The sequence below is a fragment of the Folsomia candida genome, unplaced genomic scaffold, assembly GCF_002217175.1.
Source record: "Folsomia candida strain VU population unplaced genomic scaffold, ASM221717v1 Fcan01_Sc007, whole genome shotgun sequence".
NCBI lineage: Eukaryota > Metazoa > Arthropoda > Collembola > Entomobryomorpha > Isotomidae > Folsomia > Folsomia candida.
In genome coordinates this window covers 1,012,198-1,031,675 of record NW_019091199.1, presented here as the reverse complement: position 1 = coordinate 1,031,675, position 19,478 = coordinate 1,012,198, and the positions used below count along the sequence as shown (strand labels likewise).

General features: G+C 36.7%; 4 protein-coding genes across 6 annotated transcripts; 3 read left to right on the top strand and 1 right to left on the bottom strand.

Moving 5' to 3' along the window:
* The first annotated feature begins 28 nt into the window (after window positions 1–28).
* Window positions 29–3,883, top strand: LOC110852593 (b(0,+)-type amino acid transporter 1). The gene is made up of 20 exons (XM_022100696.2): window positions 29–358; window positions 428–544; window positions 617–649; window positions 734–747; window positions 1,048–1,073; window positions 1,138–1,199; window positions 1,277–1,305; window positions 1,378–1,396; window positions 1,577–1,656; window positions 1,771–1,936; window positions 2,015–2,231; window positions 2,308–2,338; window positions 2,423–2,470; window positions 2,542–2,646; window positions 2,725–2,775; window positions 2,864–2,916; window positions 2,988–3,084; window positions 3,154–3,303; window positions 3,449–3,617; window positions 3,695–3,883. The coding sequence occupies exons 1-20, from the start codon at window positions 334–336 to the stop codon at window positions 3,784–3,786; spliced, it is 1,584 nt and encodes a 527-aa protein (XP_021956388.1). The 5' UTR covers window positions 29–333; the 3' UTR covers window positions 3,787–3,883.
* A 329-nt stretch (window positions 3,884–4,212) lies between these two features.
* LOC110852761 (glucose-fructose oxidoreductase domain-containing protein 1) lies at window positions 4,213–6,841 on the top strand. The gene is made up of 10 exons (XM_022100869.2): window positions 4,213–4,787; window positions 4,894–5,070; window positions 5,187–5,283; window positions 5,355–5,476; window positions 5,584–5,769; window positions 5,851–5,907; window positions 6,004–6,228; window positions 6,304–6,408; window positions 6,474–6,542; window positions 6,641–6,841. Exons 1-10 carry the CDS (start codon window positions 4,667–4,669, stop codon window positions 6,715–6,717), a joined length of 1,236 nt encoding a protein of 411 aa, XP_021956561.1. The 5' UTR covers window positions 4,213–4,666; the 3' UTR covers window positions 6,718–6,841.
* Window positions 6,840–10,236, bottom strand: LOC110852760. Of its 3 annotated transcripts, none has more exons than XM_022100867.2 (10): window positions 9,876–10,236; window positions 9,432–9,786; window positions 8,784–9,321; window positions 8,572–8,708; window positions 8,375–8,488; window positions 8,123–8,267; window positions 7,770–8,022; window positions 7,577–7,697; window positions 7,355–7,482; window positions 6,840–7,263 (listed from the first exon to the last, which is right to left on the bottom strand). In XM_022100867.2, the coding sequence occupies exons 2-10, from the start codon at window positions 9,768–9,770 to the stop codon at window positions 6,882–6,884; spliced, it is 2,157 nt and encodes a 718-aa protein (XP_021956559.1). In that variant the 5' UTR covers window positions 9,771–9,786; window positions 9,876–10,236; the 3' UTR covers window positions 6,840–6,881. The 3 variants fall into 3 exon arrangements, with proteins under 3 accessions (XP_021956559.1, XP_035709912.1, XP_021956560.1); XM_035854019.1 differs by having other exon boundaries at window positions 9,432–9,782; XM_022100868.2 differs by having other exon boundaries at window positions 9,891–10,236.
* A 158-nt stretch (window positions 10,237–10,394) lies between these two features.
* On the top strand, window positions 10,395–19,279 carry LOC110852759 (NFX1-type zinc finger-containing protein 1). Its single transcript, XM_035854018.1, has 22 exons — window positions 10,395–11,135; window positions 11,207–11,539; window positions 11,622–12,140; window positions 12,219–12,575; window positions 12,645–12,940; window positions 13,014–13,352; window positions 13,444–14,343; window positions 14,475–14,558; window positions 14,621–14,739; window positions 14,838–14,990; window positions 15,072–15,385; window positions 15,478–16,204; window positions 16,315–16,480; window positions 16,574–16,782; window positions 16,867–17,020; window positions 17,091–17,262; window positions 17,341–17,452; window positions 17,526–17,746; window positions 17,824–18,199; window positions 18,298–18,672; window positions 18,756–18,950; window positions 19,036–19,279. The coding sequence occupies exons 1-21, from the start codon at window positions 10,867–10,869 to the stop codon at window positions 18,888–18,890; spliced, it is 6,330 nt and encodes a 2,109-aa protein (XP_035709911.1). The 5' UTR covers window positions 10,395–10,866; the 3' UTR covers window positions 18,891–18,950; window positions 19,036–19,279.
* Window positions 19,280–19,478: the final 199 nt, after the last annotated feature.

The window sequence follows — 19,478 nt, the reverse complement described above, 5'->3', positions numbered from 1 at the left end:
TGTTCATGTTCTTTGATCATGCATTATTGGCAACCTGCAAAAGTGTTTTAGTTACAATTAAACTTTTGATCAGAAACATGTTGCGTTTCATGCTGGAGACCGAAAATATCTAGACTACCATCATCAAGTGTATGTTTTTTGAAATGCAGGTTGAACTTAAGTAGCTGGTATATAAACACTTGGAAATTAGAATAAAAATTACTATAGTACAGGACAGATGCAAAATATCCAATAAAACGTGCTTTTCTAAATATATCCAAACCAATTCGAATTCGAATCATAATTAATTCTGTAGCATAAATATTTGGCAAACTATTGTAAATCTGTTTTACAATGGATAACAAAGGATTTAACGCCCGTAAGTTGAATTTTATTTATTTATTTCAGTAAAATATTTGATCATAAAATATTTTCTGGAATAAATTAGACCAAAATCCTCTTGCTGGCGTTTCAAACGTCTTTACAAACGCGAGCAATACAGACTCCAAAGATGCAGGAAGAGAGAGTCAAACGGTCCACATGAAGCGTCAAATCGGCCTTTTAGGTTATATCAGTACTATTAACTAATCATTAATCGCGTCATATTACTATTACGACTCTGATTTAATTTTTCTAGGCGGTGTAGCACTGATAGTGGGGACCATGATAGGTACATACATATATTCACATGTATCCAACAATTCATAAACTCTATCCGTATTTACGTTAATTATCATTTGCTCCATTTAATTAGGTTCGGGGATATTCGTAAGTTTGTGGGATGAGAATTCACTTGTGTATCTATAAAAAGAATGGACTGCTACGTACAATTTTTTTCGTAAATTCAAATTTGGGGAACAGCTAATTTAGCATACCAAACCGATCAGTGCGCCATAAAATCATCCGAGTTGCATAACTACATTATGAAATAAATTCATACATGGTCCCGTGGTGTTATTTATAGTAACAAGACTTACTTTTCCATTTCCCGACACGAAAGCAGAATTTGTGTTCATGAAGCGATCTTTGTCTTACAAAACTTAATGATCTCCCTTGAAATATTTGCAGATAAGTCCACAAAGATTGCTCGAAAGGTAAGTAAAAACTAAAAAATAATTGGGTATAATAATAATCAGTTTTATTGTTATCCCTGGAAAGAACGGACTCTGTGGCTGCAAGTTTAGTAGTATGGGTTGCATGTGGCATATTAGCCTTATTATGTAATACAGCATTTTATTACCAAATGATCGTGGAGAGATTTTTAAAAAATAATAATTAACCAACTAATGTCTTCCAGCGGCATTGAGCTACTGCGAGTTGGGAACGGTGAGTAAAAATTACACACACAAAATTACTCACAAAATTATATATTTTGTTTATAATGTTGCACTCTAACAGGTAGTGCCAAAAAGTGGGGGTGAGTCTTTTTGAGAATAAACCATTACGTTATATAAGGATATGTATCATTTAATGCTGATTTATTTTATTGAAATACCGGTATAAGTAAAATGTAACATTTTGATACTAGTTTTGGTCCAAGTACAACTATGTATATGTGCATTGAGCAATTGATAATTCTATTCTGACTCGAATTTAGGCGAGCATGCTTACTACATGGACACATTTTCCAAAATGCACCCCTTCTTTGGACCTCTCCCAGCTTTCATGTTTTCATGGGTAATTAAGTCATAAAACTTATTAAATACGATATCTCACAATACGTGCGCAATAAATTTTGCACTTTAACAGAGTTTAAGTTTTGTATGATATATTTGAAACTTTGTAATTTAGCTCACAGTTTTACTATTAAAACCTTCCTCCCTGGCCATCATCAGCCTCGCCTTCGGCCAGTATTCCCTGTACCCACTTTTGTCCACTTCCAACTTTGAAGGATGCAATTTTGACAAATCAACAGAGTACGACATGGCCAAGAAATTGTTGGCCGTGTTTTTAGCATGTACGTACATGCACGAATACGCATTTCCTTAACTTCTAATCCGTCGCCTCATTTATTGAACTCTTCAAACGATTGCAGTTTTGATTGCGGCCGTGAATATCTTCAGTGCCAAGCTTGCAACGCGCGTCGCCATTGTGTTTCTTGTCGCAAAACTATCAGCAATGGGGCTGATGATTGGGATTGGAATTTACAATGTGTCGAAGGGGGAGTGGGGTGCTCTAGACTTGAATGAAACTTGGGACAAGGGAGATGCCTCCGTCGGGGACATTGCCTCATCGTTCTATTCTGGCCTCTGGTAACCTCTGCACACGCTGACACACAAACCCCATAGCTTCTGACATTGTCTATATTTGCTGTCTTTTATCATTCAGGGCATACGACGGGTGGAATAACCTTAACTTTGTAAGAGAATTAACTGTAGCGATTGGTTATTTTTATTGATGATTTTTAGTCGTTGTTAATATTATATTTTACAAAATACTATAGGCCATGGAAGAGTTATCTAATCCTTATAGAAATTTACCTTTGGCAATCGTATGTATCTTGTCGGACTTTAATTCTTCGGTTTAATTCACTGTTCATGTCAAGAATAAGTAATAATGTAGATCATTGGAATCGTCCTCGTAATGAGTTTATATCTCTGCATCAACTTGGCTTATCTGACAGCACTATCGAAGACTGCCATGATTAATTCTGAGGCTGTTGCAATTGTAAATTAAACTATAATTCTTTTATTTCTGAGAATTGTGAGCCAGACGGACAATTATGATTGATTTTTTAAATCAAAGACTGTGGGGGACCAAGTTTTGGGACAAGCGAAATGGATTGTTCCGGTCATGGTTGGTATCATACTTTAATGAATGACTTCTTTTTCGTTGAGAACGTGCAAAAAAGGACGTGGAACACAACAATATTTTTAATTTATAGGTCACTCTATCGGTCGCAGGAACTGGGAACGGCTCAATGTTCTCTGCTGGAAGGTTTGTAATAACATATTCTACAAATACATGCACCTGATGTGCACTATACAAGATGAATTAACGTTTTCTAGGATCTCTTATGTTTCTGGTCGAGAAGGTCATATGGTGGATGTCATGTCATACGTCCATGCAATAAGACTTACTCCTGTTGTGGCCATACTCGTCAATGTGAGTATTTAATAGCATAAATAACGTAAATCAACTAATTCAGCTTCAAATACATATTTAATTTTGCAGGCACTTCTTAGCATTCCGATGATATTTGCAAGTGAAATAAATGACTTGATTGATCTCTTTGGTTTTGTATCATGGGCAATTTACGGTTTAGCACTTGCTTGCGTGGTCATTCTTAGATTTTCTAAGCCCAACGTGGATCGACCATTTAGGGTGAGTCATAAAATGTATAATATACATATTATGTATGTATGTACAACTAATGACATAATGTAGTTTAAGTTTACTTTAAGTTTGCTTAAATTTTAATAATGTGAATATACGTAAAAATAATTTAAACTTAATTTACTTTAATTAGGTTCCAATAATAATACCAATAATTGCTGTTCTGACGTCAATATGCTTAGTAATTATACCGATTGTCTATGATCCAAAATATGAATATCTCTACTGTCTGGCATTTGGAACAGTAGGAGTAGTGGTCTATTATGTCTTTGTATTTAAGCAAATAAGACCAAGATTCATGGGTAATTCGTAATTCTACTTGGAGTACATAAAAATTAATCTCACAATAAGTAACGCATTACACACATATGTTTTGCAGATGGACTGACAAAAATAATTCAAAAAGCGACCTTAGCAGCCCCATCCCCTTATCGTGCCGAAGAAGAAGAAGCCCCGAACAAGAATGATTAAAAGCAAAATTTCATGTATGATATTTTTTACGGAAAAACAGTTGTGTTTGGCTTTGACAACAAAATAAACAGAAATGTCAATATATTGATAAGCCCCATTCTTGCAATATCTACGTTTTAATAGTTCTCGCTAATTCACACTACAATTGTAATGGAAATTCCTCCCATGCATCATCATTCGAAGCGTGTCAAAGCTAAGCTGAGAGGAATGCACCCATTGTTGTAAAATTAAATGCAATTGCAATTGCATTGCAACAATGCTGTTGACCATGAACACCATGATATGGTGATGTGATGAGTAGTGATGTGTTGATGCACAACAATCCTTTCTTCAGTTCGTGGGGTCTTTGCCCCTCGTATTCTTGTTTTTAATACACACCACGTATAACTACAAAAATATGGCTTGTGGCATATTTTTGAATCCCTTTTCATGCATGTTCTTACAGTAAAAAAATACTCCGGCCGGATGATAAAGACGGAGGAGTTTCGTATTGAGTGTTGTTCCTGCGTCAATCATAATTTATGTATAAATCCAGCTCTAGAGATACAGAAGCTCCTCAGCTGGGTAGAGTTTTAACACAAAAGTTTATGAATATTCACAAAATAGTCACAAATTACAGCAGACAACTGCATGCTAAACTAATTGCAACGTTTTTCTACAACTAATTAGCATAATACATACAGACAATGTCATGATTATTTGACTGTCATCAGTGGGGTACTACTTAAAAATAAATGCAACGAAAGGATATGAATTTAAGTTGTCTCAAATTAGTTCTAGTTCTGCAATCTCCTCAAATTCAACTCTTAAGACTAAGTTAAATAGTGTTGTCAGGTTTCGTGCTTGTGAAAGTCTTCAGATTTGTAAAATTTAATTCCCGATGAAAAAAATGCTACCTGGCATCGGAGTGTTTGGGACAGATCCGGTGGTGAAAATATTAGTCCCTTACCTACAAGCGAAGGGTTTTAGGGTGGAAGCTATTTGGAGTTTGACATTGCATGGTAAAAAAAGCGTCGTTTTTAGACCGCGTTGATTACTATACTATTTATTGTAGCAATAGTTAGTGCTCAAGTTTAAACTGGAAACGCTGTGACTTCTTCTTTACAGACGCCGAATCTGCTGCAAAAGACTTATCCATTCCATTCCACACGAATAAAGTTGACGACCTCTTGATGAGAAAGGATGTCGAATTAGTTCTGATACTATGTCCACCAAATCTTCATTCGCAAATTGCCGTTAAAGCGTTAGGCATAGGGAAACATGTCATGTGTGACCGACCTTCAGGTTTGTACCATACATACATAATCTCCTCCATTTATTCGGTCGAATACACCAAAACTTGTTACTTTTTACCCGTGTCGAGCTGGTTTAATGAGTAAATTGAGATTTAATTGTATTAGGACTTTCTCAATGCGAAGCTCTGAAAATGGTCCTGGCCCAGCAGTACTATCCGTCACTCATCGGCATTCTCAACCACTCCCTTCGTTTTCATCCAGGGTGGGTGTCGTTCTATGATGATCGTATAATTAAAATAATAGATTGGTTAAACGTATGTACTAAATTTATAGTTTCATCCAAATGAAACGAAACGTGGAAAAGTATGTTGGCCAACCAACACTGTGTCAGTGTCGAATAGAAATGGGTCCCATTTTAGGCAATCATTTTAACTGGATGTGTGATGACGTTATGGGTAGGTGCTCATACATATAAGAGAAATTAAATGCAAAATAAAAAAAATGACAAATAATCTTTTATTCTTCTTCGTCTAATATGAATGCACATAATAATAATATTTAGGTGGAGGCAACGTTACCCTGTTTGGCTCTCACTTGATCGACCTAATCACGTATCTCACAGGACAGAAAGCAATTAGAGTTCACGGTGTAACAAAAACGTTGACACAGAGCACACCCTTTATCAACGGCAATACGAGACGTATTGCTAGTCCCGATTTTTCAGTGATACAAATGGAAATGGATGGGGGTTAGTGCACTATCTGTACTACTCTTGGAGATTACTTGTATGCATATCTAGTAGTAATTGAAATTAATTATTCTTTCAAAGGAATGCTGGTGTCCCTCCATCTCACCAATCATCTTCCAAAAGGCCACTTTACACAGGGTATGTAGAAACATTTGTATTTAAATTGCATGCAAATGTTGGAATCTCATTGGTGTCATCATTTTGTAATGCGATTTCATGATAATGTAATTTCAGAAGTTTTGATAATTGGCTCGAAAGGCTACCTCCGAGCTGAGAACGGATCTATTAAAGGACTTCTTTATAATAATAATTCCAATAAAGACGTAGGACTAGAGAAAGAAAATCTCTTATTTGAAGACACAGATCCTGATACAGATTTGCTACTTGTGGACAGAAATGCACGCAATGCGATAGGGAATGCTGTTTCATCCCCACTCTTGCCACCGATTTATATGACGGGTGAGTACAGTTTAGGCAATTGAACTGGCGATTCCGAAGTAGTAAGAAATTGTATGCATTTCTTAATTTTATTAGGACTCTTGAAATTGCTAAGTTCCCTGCGAGAAGCTTTCAACACGCCCAATGGTAAAGAGTGGAAGAGAGAGAGCAGCGTCGGGCTTCTCGGTTCCGGATTTGAAGGTTTTGTTACAAAACTAATATTATATAAATTTAGTATAAAAACTTCTATTTTTCACTTTTATTAGATGGATTATACATCCAAGCTGTAATTGAGGCTATTAAAAGGTCGTCAAAAGAATGCCAATGGGCAAAAGGTAGTGTGAATTTTTTCAAAATTTCAATATTTTCTCAAACTTTGTCTAAACAATTTATCTAAATAAATATTAACGACAATTCAAATCGTCATTAATAGTGAGCATTATTACGGAAGAACCCGATCCGAATCCTGTTCTGACAGCGGCAGTGCGAACCTCGACAATCTCAATGTAGGATTAGGTAACATACATGAAGGTCTCTATGTGGTTGTTCGGTCCACGTTTCACACAAATAAATCTACTTAACGATTTATAGTATTAATTTATGTAATAAACTAATTTATACGTACAAAATAATATTGATGACAATGATTTTATTCTTTATTGAATCAACGGAATTTAACTATTGAAATTCGAGAAATCCTTGTATTGACATACTTGGGTTGCATTGATTACAATTTCTCGATAGTGAATTGAAGGATAGTGAATCAACTCTTCTTCCTCTAAAGTGCGTCGAAGAACGATACTTAAGGCTGGTCGTTCAGCTTTATACCTAGCTTCAAGAGCCTTCCTAAATTTAAAACAGTCTGCTTTTGTCGTAGATTCGATAGTTGCATAGAAAACGGTGAGGTCTTTACAGGATTGAAACAAACAATCGACTGGCTCGAATTCTAATGCGTGGTCGTTCGGCGATGACCAAATAAGGAGTCTACGGATATTTGAGCACTTCTTTAAAGCTTTTAAAATAGCCAGCGGCGATCCAATGTAGTTTTGTTCCAATCTAAGGGACGTCGTTTAACAAATACAAAAATACATATATATTATCTGATGTTGTACAATCCGACCAAATCGAATAATCAACTCGTGTTTACCTAAAATCTTTGAGTGTATTCCTACACAATGGCAAAGCCTGGCAAAGGTCTTGAACATAACAGCATTTTGCCGAGGGTCCAAGATGAGTGAGTCTTAAACTTTCAATAATATCACACTTGGAGCAAATCTATAAAAATTGAATAGTAAATGATAAGTAAATAATCATTTGTAAATATTTATAAATTCATCACGAATATGATAAAGGAACAATAGTAAAAGACCTGTATTAAAAATTTTCCATTTGTAATGGGAATCGACGAGAGGGACAGCTTTCTTAAGAACTTGAAGTTTGAAATACATGATAAGCTCTCTAGTACTATTCTACCAGCTTTTGCTTGATTCCTTTTCAACGTCAATATTTAACATAAGTTGGATTTAATAATGCAAGTTATCCGTTGCTAATTAAAATCTTACAGTCCAGAATATCCAAGTTCAAGCTCGTTTATCTTTGAGCAACGCCTTGCGATAAAATGAAGCCCTGTAGTTGGGTCTGTTTTGTTAGGAATGCCGTTGACCAACAACTTTGAAGCAGCCCCCACTCGCCGTTTCTTACTTGGCGGTTTCAATTCAGACATTTTCTCTGGTTTATAATCAGTTGTTGCCTCCAATTTATCGTCAAGATGCTGCAAAGTCATGTATTCCGAAAGTAAAGAAGAATCTCGGATTTCTATGAGTAAAAAAATAATTTTTATAGTAAACTCATTTCTTTCTGAAAAGTTTTAGTTATATGTATACGAATAAAGTCATATATAAAATTGATAAATTACCAAAAAGACAATCAATGGAGACTGACAGTTTTTCCAAATAAGTGAGTTTTGAGAATGCTACGGAATGATCACCAATTTCGCCATCTGAACAGCTAAGGGATACAGCCCTCAGCTTTGGATGACTTTCAACAAATTTATTCCAGTCCTAGTTTTAAAATAATTACACCAGAAGTCAATATACATAATACAACATGGATACATACGTACATAGATATGTATATAGTATGTACGCATTTAAATATACAAACTCACCACTCGTAAGTTAAACGTTGAAGTGTATAAACTTTCCAAATCCGGTGAATTGTCAAAAAACCCATTCAAGTTTACTACGACTGGTTGACTTTGACAAAGTAATACATGTTTTAACTATGTATTAATTAATGTGGTACGAATTAGCAAACTCTTGTGAAAAATTATGTTTAAATTTTCGCTAAGCAGCATTACATTACCTTGGGATAGCTAAAATTTTCCCTTGCAGCTTCTAAGATTGCTACCATAGGGTATGAAAGCCGCACAGCAGTTTCAGAGCAAATTTGGGGGAACCAACAGTACCTGGCCTGACCCAACCGGTATTGTGTCTCATTATCTAAATAGAAACGAGGGATTTGTTGGTTAGAACCTTGATGTGTATTATCATCATTATCTAATTTGTATTTCATACTGAGAATTCCAAGAAGGGGGTGGTCACACCAAAAAACCTGTGCCGGAGTCACCACGCCAAACGTGCTTATCAATTTCCTAAAGAAACTCATGGGTGAAAATCTCGGAGGCCCCTTTACACTGATAACCAAAGTGTGCAACTTGGTCAAAGCAGATTCAAGTCCATCAAACTCCCTCCGACTATACGATGAAGACGACGACTTTCTCTCTGCTGAACTTTTCGGCCAACTTATGAACCATAATTCCTCCAAGTTAAGGCATAAGGAGACTAGATATTCCAGTGCAGAATATGAATAGAAAAGTACATCCGTGGGGGTTTTGGTCATCATTGGGATATGTATCAAAAGTGAAGTTAGACGTAAAAAGGCATCTTCCATTTCGGTAATTTCCGAGAATTTTGTTGGAGTCACAGAACTTCGTCTTCTACAAGATTCTTCCAAACAATTGTCCCAGGACCAAGAGAGTTTCTTGATTGGAAGACATTTCAGCAGTTGAGATAAATGGGCCCAAGAGAGACAAGTCCCCGCAGCCAAAAAAATCTAAAAGTTACAAAGTTTACCGAGATCAGAATTTCATAACATATCTATTATTTAAGTGTCAAATTTTCCCTTACAGTTCACAATTTACGCTAAGTCTTGGACCACCATACCTGTAAATTCGTCATTGGAGTCACCAAGTCTCTAATAATGCCAGAAGGTAGCCAGTAGAGGTCAGAAAAGTCGAGTTGACTTATCACTGCGACTCGAACCCTGTCCCTAAAAAATCTAAACACCATTTCCCTCCGCAAATTGGAGTACCAAGGTAAGAAGATCCTACAGCAGAAATCCTTGTCCTTGAGCAGTTCATTCAGTCTGTGACACGTTTCTGACAATCGAATAAAGTCATCGTGGGTGTGAATGTGTTGAAAAATGTGGAGCAGGGTTTCGTCGCTCAGTCGTTCCGTGAGATAATTCATCTCGTCACCGCTCCCCAGTAGTGAAGCCATCATGTCACATTTGATCTACCTGGGTGACATCCAACAATTAAAACAAGTCGCAACGTAACAAAATAATAATATATACTCGATTATAATAATGTCCAATCTGGATAATACCTGTATTTTGCAAACCTGTCGTGTTTAGATATTTAGTAAATGTAGTAAATTTGTGGCCCGGTATGTTTTCAGTTTGGCCAATGTTGAATTTTAGAGGAGAACGTTCCGCTCGTCCAGCTGGGGGCACGTTGGAGCAGTTTCGTTGTTATTAAAGTGGAGTGCCACAGATGATGAGAAAGAAAGCTGCTGCTGCTGCTGAGGGTCAACAGTTGTACTTTTACTTGTCCAAACTTTTATCGAGTGATCTTTAGGAGAGTGAGATGGTTTTTGAGGTAAGGGGGTTGTCCTTAGAGAAAAAACATGGACTAATTAGTCCACGTGAAATACGTTTAATTTATTCGACCAGGCTCGCCTTTGTTTCTCTATCCTTGAACCTGTCATAGCCTATTACATATGAGTTGAGGAATGGCAGCGTAGAGTCGTTTGGCATGAGATTAGACAGGTTGAGCAAGAGTACATGATTGTATTTTGCGATTGTAAACACAGCGGGAAAATCAAAATTAGTCAAACTCAGGATTACAAATCTCCGTCTCCAGGCAGCATTGTATTGTACTCATATACCCAACTTGCAGGAATTTTAAATCTGCCGCCGGAAATTAATGAGAATTACAATCCTCCCATAAAATATTCTTGCTCAACCTCAAGAACATACAATCATAGATTGTGATTGTGATTCTAGCTACAATCATTTTTTTACAATCTTGTACTCTTGCTCAACCTGTCTATTGTTATTATCACTCGAGTGTTTTTGCTGATAACAATGGGCTCAAATTTCATTCATTTCACTTACTAGTACATATACATAAATGCATATTAAATATTATTATAGTTTTGCAGTTGGTTGGATTTGGTTTGAAGATTTGCATATCACAATACAAAATAGCAAATAGTGGATCTTTCTATTCGATATTTCCAATTGTGCCTGGAGTTGTTTCACTTAATACATGACTCTAATCAATAGGGCCACAATCTCCAACAAAGGTGAAAAGGTATGAGTGATGTCCGAGGGCCCCGTGGGGGGGATGGGGGACGAGGTCGCGGCCACCAACGAGGACGAGGAAGAGGTGCGGGTAGGAGTAGCGGAGGTTTTCAAAACAATCATCCAGAAAATGCTCAAAGAAGGGGAGGAGGAACCAGGGGGAATGGTGGTCTTGGTACAAACCATTATCGGAATCAAACTGATAACCATAATACTGGTACAGTGGAAGAGGGCCAGCCGGCTCATCGTGAAAGAAATGAAAATCACAACCATTTTGAAAGGTTTGTAATAAAATAAGCGGTGATTATATATAACGGAGACATTATATATTTTCCTACATAAACATTCTTAGGAGAGGACCCGTATTTGGATTCAAAAGGCTACACGGTTTCTTAGAATTAACCTCTGACGAAGTCATTCTCTCGATTGCAAAAGACAGCAAACACTGGGAAGAGTTTTTAAAATCAGACGATGTCAAACCGACAAACCCAAGGAATTATTTACACTTAGTAATGCAAATTCTAACAAAGAAAGTTATTGGAGAAACGTCATTGCCAAATCAGCAGGTGGATATCTGTGTTCCAACGACGTGCGAAAATTTTCGAAGATACATACAGGATCAATGTTCAATGGCGCCAATGGCTTCGACACAACGAAATCATGCTAGGGTTGGTAATTCCGATAGGTATATCACTCATACAATTTTATAAAATGTTGCGTAATACATAATATATATGCTTATAATGTGGTAATGTTTTACTTCGCAGTGGTTTCACAGAAATCGACAAGTCGCTGGAAACATTTCTACAAAATGTTTTCGCATATTGCGAGTTCATGCTAAAGAAAATGCCAGAAATTTCTATTGACTTTCTCCAATCCATTGTTTTGACTGCTTTTGGAGCTGCTACGTTAAGGTCAAGTGATCCAGTATTTTCCACATTAAAAGAAAATTTTGAACGCCTTAATAAAGAAAAGGAGCAGCTTGTGGAGAAGTTGAAGGCACAAGAAATCAAAGCAAATAAATTATATTTAAGAAGGAGACAAGAATTTACAGATGACGAAGTAAACGAACTGCATAGTATGGAGGCACCAGAAGATTTTAAAGAGTTGTCAATTATTCCAACAGTCACTGAATTGATGTCAAAGGAGCAAGTGTTTCTTCGACCAAATAAAATAACTGGTGCTTATCAGGATGCGCACCACTACTTGGATGTACAATTCCGATTACTAAGGGAAGACTTTGTTCGACCTTTGAAACAAGGAGTACAAGATTTTATGAAATACAGGTAGCCACTGATTTTATTAATTATTACTTGTAATTTAATTTGCACACAGACCGACTTACATACGTGATATTTTGTCAGGTCAGAGTATATGAGCAAGAAAAAGAAAATACCTCTTGGGACCATTCGCATTTACAACGATGTGCAAATCGTCAGTGTAGAATTGATTCGGGATATGACAATTTATAAAATTCAACTTCTGGAAGAGAGTTACAAGAAAATTCGTTGGGAAAAATCCAAAAGGTTTCTTCCTGGATCTCTACTTGTTTTTACAGCAGACCTATTTAAAAGCGCATATTTTGCTAGCGTTGCAAGTCGTAATATAGAAGAATTAAAGAAAGGTATATTAAGTGTTGTTTGGGAGGGAGATGGCCCCATGTGGGATCGGGATGATGAGTATCTGATGGTGGAATGCGAAGTGTACTTTGAAGCTTACAGGTAAGTCCGTTACAAATAATGTAATATATGTATAAAATAATATTTTGTTCTAATCCTGATTTATTGCAGACATTCTTTACAAACTTTGAAGGAACTGGAATTAGAGCAATTTCCTATGTACAAGTTTATAGTCGAAGCTTCGTCGGATGTTTCTCCTCCTACATATCTGGAAAATGCCACTGACTTTATGAAATTACAACTACAAAATGGAGAAGAAAAATATTTCTCACCTTTGCTAGAGGACAAGTGGCCTTCTTCTGAAGAATTGGGATTAGATCCCAATCAGTTTATCGCATTCCAAGCTGCGATTACTAAACAGTTTGCAATTATTCAAGGCCCTCCGGGAACAGGAAAAACATTCCTAGGTAATTTTATGTCGAAAGTATTTGTCCTTAAGTGCCTATATACATATTTACATTTGCATTCATATGGGTTCAGGTTTGAAGATAGCAGAAACATTATTGACAAATTTGAACTTTAACGGTCCAATTCTTGTGGTGTGCTATACAAATCATGCTCTGGATCAGTTTCTCGAAGGGATTATGGACATCTATGAGAAAACGATTGGAGGGGAAGCACCTATTGTACGCGTTGGAGGGCGATGCCAGTCCGAAAGGCTGAACGACTATACCCTTGCAAGTGTCGGAAGAAGAAAGCGTCACATGATGCCAAAAGGTTTTTGGCCAAACAGAGGTGAAATAGTTTCTAGAATTGATGAATGTCGTTTCCGACGTTCTACTATCATGGATGCAATATCATCTCTTCGAGATCTTCAAGGTATGCATACATACACATGCAAACGTCAAATTTTTCCCTAACCTTATAGTTGTAAAATGTATGGCTTATTAACATATATTTATATGTATAGGCATTGTTGATTTTGAGCATCTCTCTGCCTGGAATCAGTTGTCCATCGAATTTTCCACAGCAATGTGGAAATGTTTCAAAACCCCGAGCTGGTTTGGTTTAGCTGACGAAAATTTTAAATCCCAGAATTTTGACGAAGAAGATTATATCCGAAGATACTTTGAAATTGGGGAAGTTCCAAGAGGAAAGATTAGAAAAGTGATTGGACGCAATAACCAGCCAGCATCTGCTTCAAATATGGGCATCAACCCCAACGGAAATAACAATGAGGCAGAAGATTCGGACGAATATGATGAGGACTATGATGTAAATGAGTTGCTAGCAGAGCGTCTTGTAGACGACATTTTTGCCGAGGTGGACACCAAAAAGCAAACTGTGTCTGGAAAGTTTCTCAGTTATGTGGATAATCTTTCTCTCTATTCTTTGGACAAGAGCATAAAACATTTGCACATTGAGATCACAAAACTACGTGAAGATAGGAAAAATCCGAATCGGGAGCAATCCATAAGTAAATATGAAAACGAATTGAGAATTTTCCAAAACAAACGCAATTTTTTGGATCGTATCTTCTTCTACTATACAAGTGGTCGGATTGAGCTGCCGGATGTCACTGATCTGATAGCAGAAATTAAAGCTTGCAGAATAAGTGAAACAATTTTGCAACGAATTACACGAAGCGAACGATGGGCCCTTTATTTGTCAATTGTTGATCGTTCTCGTGTTATCTCTGCCGAACAAGCAGCGGAAGCAGGGAAGGAATTGGTTAGGAACCAACAGAACTTGCGAGAAAGCCAAAGACTTGTGGACGCAGTCATTTTGCAGAATTCTAAAGTTTGTGGGATGACAACTACTGGCGCCGCAAAGTATAACGAACTCTTACGATTGACGCGATCTAAAGTTGGTAATAACTCATCTCAGTTTTATCAATTGTACATACTTCAGTCAGTTGGTTCTCAATTAGCGTTGTAAGAAGTACATTTATAAACTTATGTACTTGTTATAAAATTTTCTTTATTTTTATTTATCACAAAGTAATCGTGGAGGAAGCTGCAGAGGTTTTGGAAGCGCACATTGTGACATGTATTACTCGCCATTGTGAGCACTTAATTTTGATTGGTACGTGCGTTACTATTTAAACTTTGAAAGCTATGTCTTCCTAATTTTATTTTGTGCTTTAGGCGATCACCGGCAACTGAGGCCCAATCCAACCGTTTACGAACTGGCAATCAAGTTTAATTTGAATATATCTCTCTTCGAGAGAATGATAAAAAATAACTTAAATTGCTACCAACTGAAAGTAAAAATTTATATAATAATATTAATTAGTACTTATTTGTTATGATTGTTATGAACGTTACAATTATTATACTTAATGCAATTAATTTCATACAATAGGTTCAACACCGAATGAGACCAGAAATTGCTAACCTGGTGGTTGACACAATCTACAAAGAGCTTCAAAACTATCCCAATGTTTATAAATACCCATCAGTGATCGGAGTTACTAAGAATTTGTTTTTCATTTCACACACGGAACTGGAAAAATTTGTAATGTTTATATCCAGCGCATATATTTATATCATCAAATTTATTTTCAATGGATTATAAAGTTTCTATATATTTTCATAGGAAAAGGATTCTTTAAGCAAATGTAACAATTTCGAAGCCAAATTTCTGTCTGCATTTTGCCGATATTTGATTCTTCAGGGATATGGACCGGATAAAATTACTGTGTTAACAACATACCTTGGGCAAATGTTTCTGATAAAGAAACATATCTCGGAGATACCCAATTGTCACGGCATTCGGGTGACTTGTGTTGACAATTTTCAAGGCGAAGAAAACGATATTATCTTACTTTCACTTGTTCGAAGTAACGTTGAAAGCAAAATAGGATTCCTGAACATAGAAAATAGGGTCTGTGTAGCAGTTTCTAGAGCCAGGTAAATTGCAATATTCCATAATATATATATTTAGTAGAAAGGGTAATAAGTTTTGTGGAGATTAAGATTATAAGATTATTGTTTATTTGCAGGCATGGACTCTACATTATAGGCAACATGGGCTTGCTGTCATCAAAAAGTAAAATTTGGTCCCAAATTCAGGAAAAGTTGGAAGCTCGAAACGAAATAGGGTCTTTTCTTACGTTAGAGTGTCAAGTTCATGCTACAAAGACCAAAGTTGAATCCGGAAATGATTTTCAATCTAACGCACCCGAAGGCGGGTGTCGATTGGTATGTGACGCACTGCTAGAGTGTTCTCACAGATGCATCAAAGTGTGTCATATCAAAGACCGTGAACACGAGAAATACGACTGTCGAGAACCTTGCTTGAAGTCCTGCATCAATGACCATCCTTGCCAATTCCCTTGTTTTCGAAAATGTCCTCCATGTCCAGTAATTATCAAAAAATCTCTTCCGCAATGTGGCCATGAAGTTGATATGGCATGCTACCAAAATCCGGCGGAGCATTTATGCAAAATATTTATGAACAAGAAGCTGCCATGCGGTCATGAAACCGAATTGGTTTGTCATCTCGACCCTGCAGAATATACGTGTAAAATAAAAATGAGAAGAATCTTGATGTGTAGTCACGAACGAGAATTGGAATGTCATGTCGATATAAATTCTGTGACATGCAAAATTATTATTGAAAAGGAGCTTCCCTGTGGACACAAACAGAATGCAGAGTGTAGATTTTCTCCGGATGTGATCAAATGTATGAGCCTTGTGAACAAGACGCTAACAGATTGTGGACATGTGGTATGATTCTGATTAATTCTAAATAATTAATGTCAAATATGAAATTGTTACTGTATCATTGCGTATGTACGTACATATATCTATACACGTAATATGTACAACCTTTACAGATGGAGGTACGTTGTGGCGAACAATCAAAACCAGTACTTTGCAAGAATCAGTGTTCTATCCGTTTGTCTTGTGGACATGCTTGTACTAAGTACTGTCACCTCACAGAAGATCCTCAGCACCTAAATTACCTGTGTAGAAAAGATTGTAGCAAAAAATGTTCTGAAGGTACATTTCCTTATAGTTAACGAGGTTTTTTAATGTTTCATATTTAAGCTAGATACGATGTTATATTACATTGTCGACTGAAATTTCATTTAGGTCACACGTGTGCTGCAAAACATAAATGTAATACTCCGTGTCCCCCTTGTTTGAATATCGTATCGAGAAAATTGGATTGCGGTCACATTAAGGATTTACCGTGTCACATTGACTTCACCCAAAACGAGTGTTTGGAACCTTGTGAAAGAATTTTGAATTGCCGACATAGGTGTCAAAACTTGTGTTTTCAACCATGTGGACCTTGCCAGGTACGAAATTTATATGCATGACTGGTATTATATTTTAATCTTTCATATCTTTGAACTTGCTAAATACCTATCATTTGCTATTAGACAATTGTTAAGAAAAGAAATGAATGTGGACACACGATTTCAATTCAGTGTCATATCAGACCATCTCAAGATCTTTGTGTCGAACTTGTTGCTCCATTCAACCGTTCTCTCTGCGGTCACCATTTTCCAGTTCCTTGTAACGTTCGTCAAACTGGTATGACTAGATATGCAGCACTTACCATTATCAAGTATTTCATTTGTAATACATAAATACTCGTTTGCAGCTGACCCAATTGAGATTTCGGCCTTGTGCACAAATCCGTGCAATGAAGTATTCTCTGTTGCTGAAGGTGGATGTGGTCATACGTGTAAGGGAACATGCTCTAGTTGTTGGCAAGGTCGTCTACACAATAAATGTCAAGAGAAATGTGGCCGTACACTTGTCTGTGGCGACGTGTAAGAATTTTTATGCTCAACATTGCAAATTAATATACATAATTGAATAAATTCGTTATTCATGGATTTGTTCAATAGCTGTGATTTTCCTTGCTCAAAATCCTGCCCACCATGTAATAAAAAATGTCACATGAAGTGTGAGCACTCGGAATGCGGAGAAAAATGTGGCACGCCCTGTCTGGATTGCAGTGTATGAAGTTTTCTGACATTTACCATTTTTGTAATATCGATAAATCATAATTATGTTCTTGGTAAATTTGAAGGAGCGATGCCCCTGGAGGTGCATGCACAAGACTTGTACGAAACTTTGTCGAGAACAATGTGATAGAGATCCTTGTAATGAGCCATGCACTCGGCCTTTGCCTTGTGGACATACATGTATTGGCTATTGTGGCGAGCCATGCCCCCCACATTGTCGTATTTGCGACAGAGAACATTTAGCTGAGTTCATCCTTCTTGGCAATGAGGAAGATGCAGATGCCAGGTATCACATGACAGATGGATTAATTGGTTAAAATAAATATGCGTGTATGGCTTACATGCATAGTTTATTTATTGTAGGTTTATTTTCTTGCCTGACTGCAAGCATTCTATTGAGGCAGAAGGACTTGAGTACCATATGAATTTGGACGCTAGTGAAATTGGGATGAAAGAATGTCCTAGATGTAGAACGCTCATCCGATATTGTCGGCGGTTTAATAATGCCATACGGAAACGGTTAGAAGATGTTGTTGTCGTAAAGAAGAAAATGTTTGGAAACCTAGAAAATGTTAAGGCTGTTCAGAATGAAGTAATTCAAAAGCTACGTTGGCACGATAGGCAAAGATGGAGCCGAAATTTTCAAACTTTTCATCAGTTTCTACTGAATAAAGTTGTCGACATTGTTCCGGTTACAGTTAACAAAGGAAGTAATGCAGAACGTTTGATACCCAAAAAGGTTTGCATTTTATCAATTGCTTTGTATGCACTTTGGATTATTTAATAATTAAATTAAATTAATTTTATTAATTATTAATATTATTAACATTTCTCAAGGTTAACGAACAGGAACTTGAATCCATCAAGTTTTTGGTTACTTGCGCAGAAGGTGCAATTGATGTCCTAATGAAAGGTCGACAAGAAGACGGGTTCAAGCCAGAGCTACTTGGCGATCTTCATAGAAGATATCGACAACTGTTTACGAATATACAAAACAGACAGCTACCATTGGGCAAACTTGAAATTAGAGATATTTCTCTTGAACTTTTACGATTGTTCGACATAAATCAAGTGTACCTCAGACGATCTAATCCTCGTTTTACGGATGGACATTCTCAGGCGACTTCCATTTATGGTCGAATACTTAAAATTGTAAATGAGCCGAAACCATACACTGGGATGAGGAAACAGGAACTGCATAATTTGCTAAGCGTAAGTGCTGAAAAATTCATTTTCTACTAAAAATCCCAATAAAATCATCGCACTGATTGCTGCTGTTTAAATTATTTTTGCAGCAATTGGAAGATACTTTGAAAACAGGTTTGGGAATTTCCCAAATGGAAATACAGCAAATTCTTCGTTCTTTCGAGGAGAAGGGTGAAGGAGCACGCGGACATGGTTCAAGTGCAAAAACGGTCACTACTACATAATTGGAGATTGTGGCGGAGCGATGGTAGAATCAAAATGCCTCGAATGCAATGCAACTATTGGTGTGAAACAATGCGACATATTTACAAATATTATAAAAGCAGTCATTCAATCGTATATATTTATTTATTCGTACGACTTATGAAGGTGGAGGCAACCATGCTATTCGACCGGATAACCAACTTGCTCCTGAAGTGGATGGTGCAACGGCATCTCTCTGGCCGGGAAATTAACTGAACCTTGCCATGAAATTATGTTGGGTGCAAATTTTGGTGCTGATGGTTTAACGCCTTAACATTTTTTAGACGATGTTTTTCCTTACTTTAAGACTGATACAGATTCTGGATCAGTTTAATAAATTTTGCCATTGCTTGATGATTGTCGATACAAATTTCTCTTTCTTTGCTGTTTGTGCATTTCCAGTAATCATAATTTATCAGTAATACTGAATTTAAGATAACTTGTAATTACCAACTGTTTTGAAGATTTTTTGCCCACCCAATCAGACAATGGATTACATGCAGTAGAAATTAGATGCACCATTATATGATAATTGTTGAAGCATTATACAATTTCCCATGCCAAGCAAT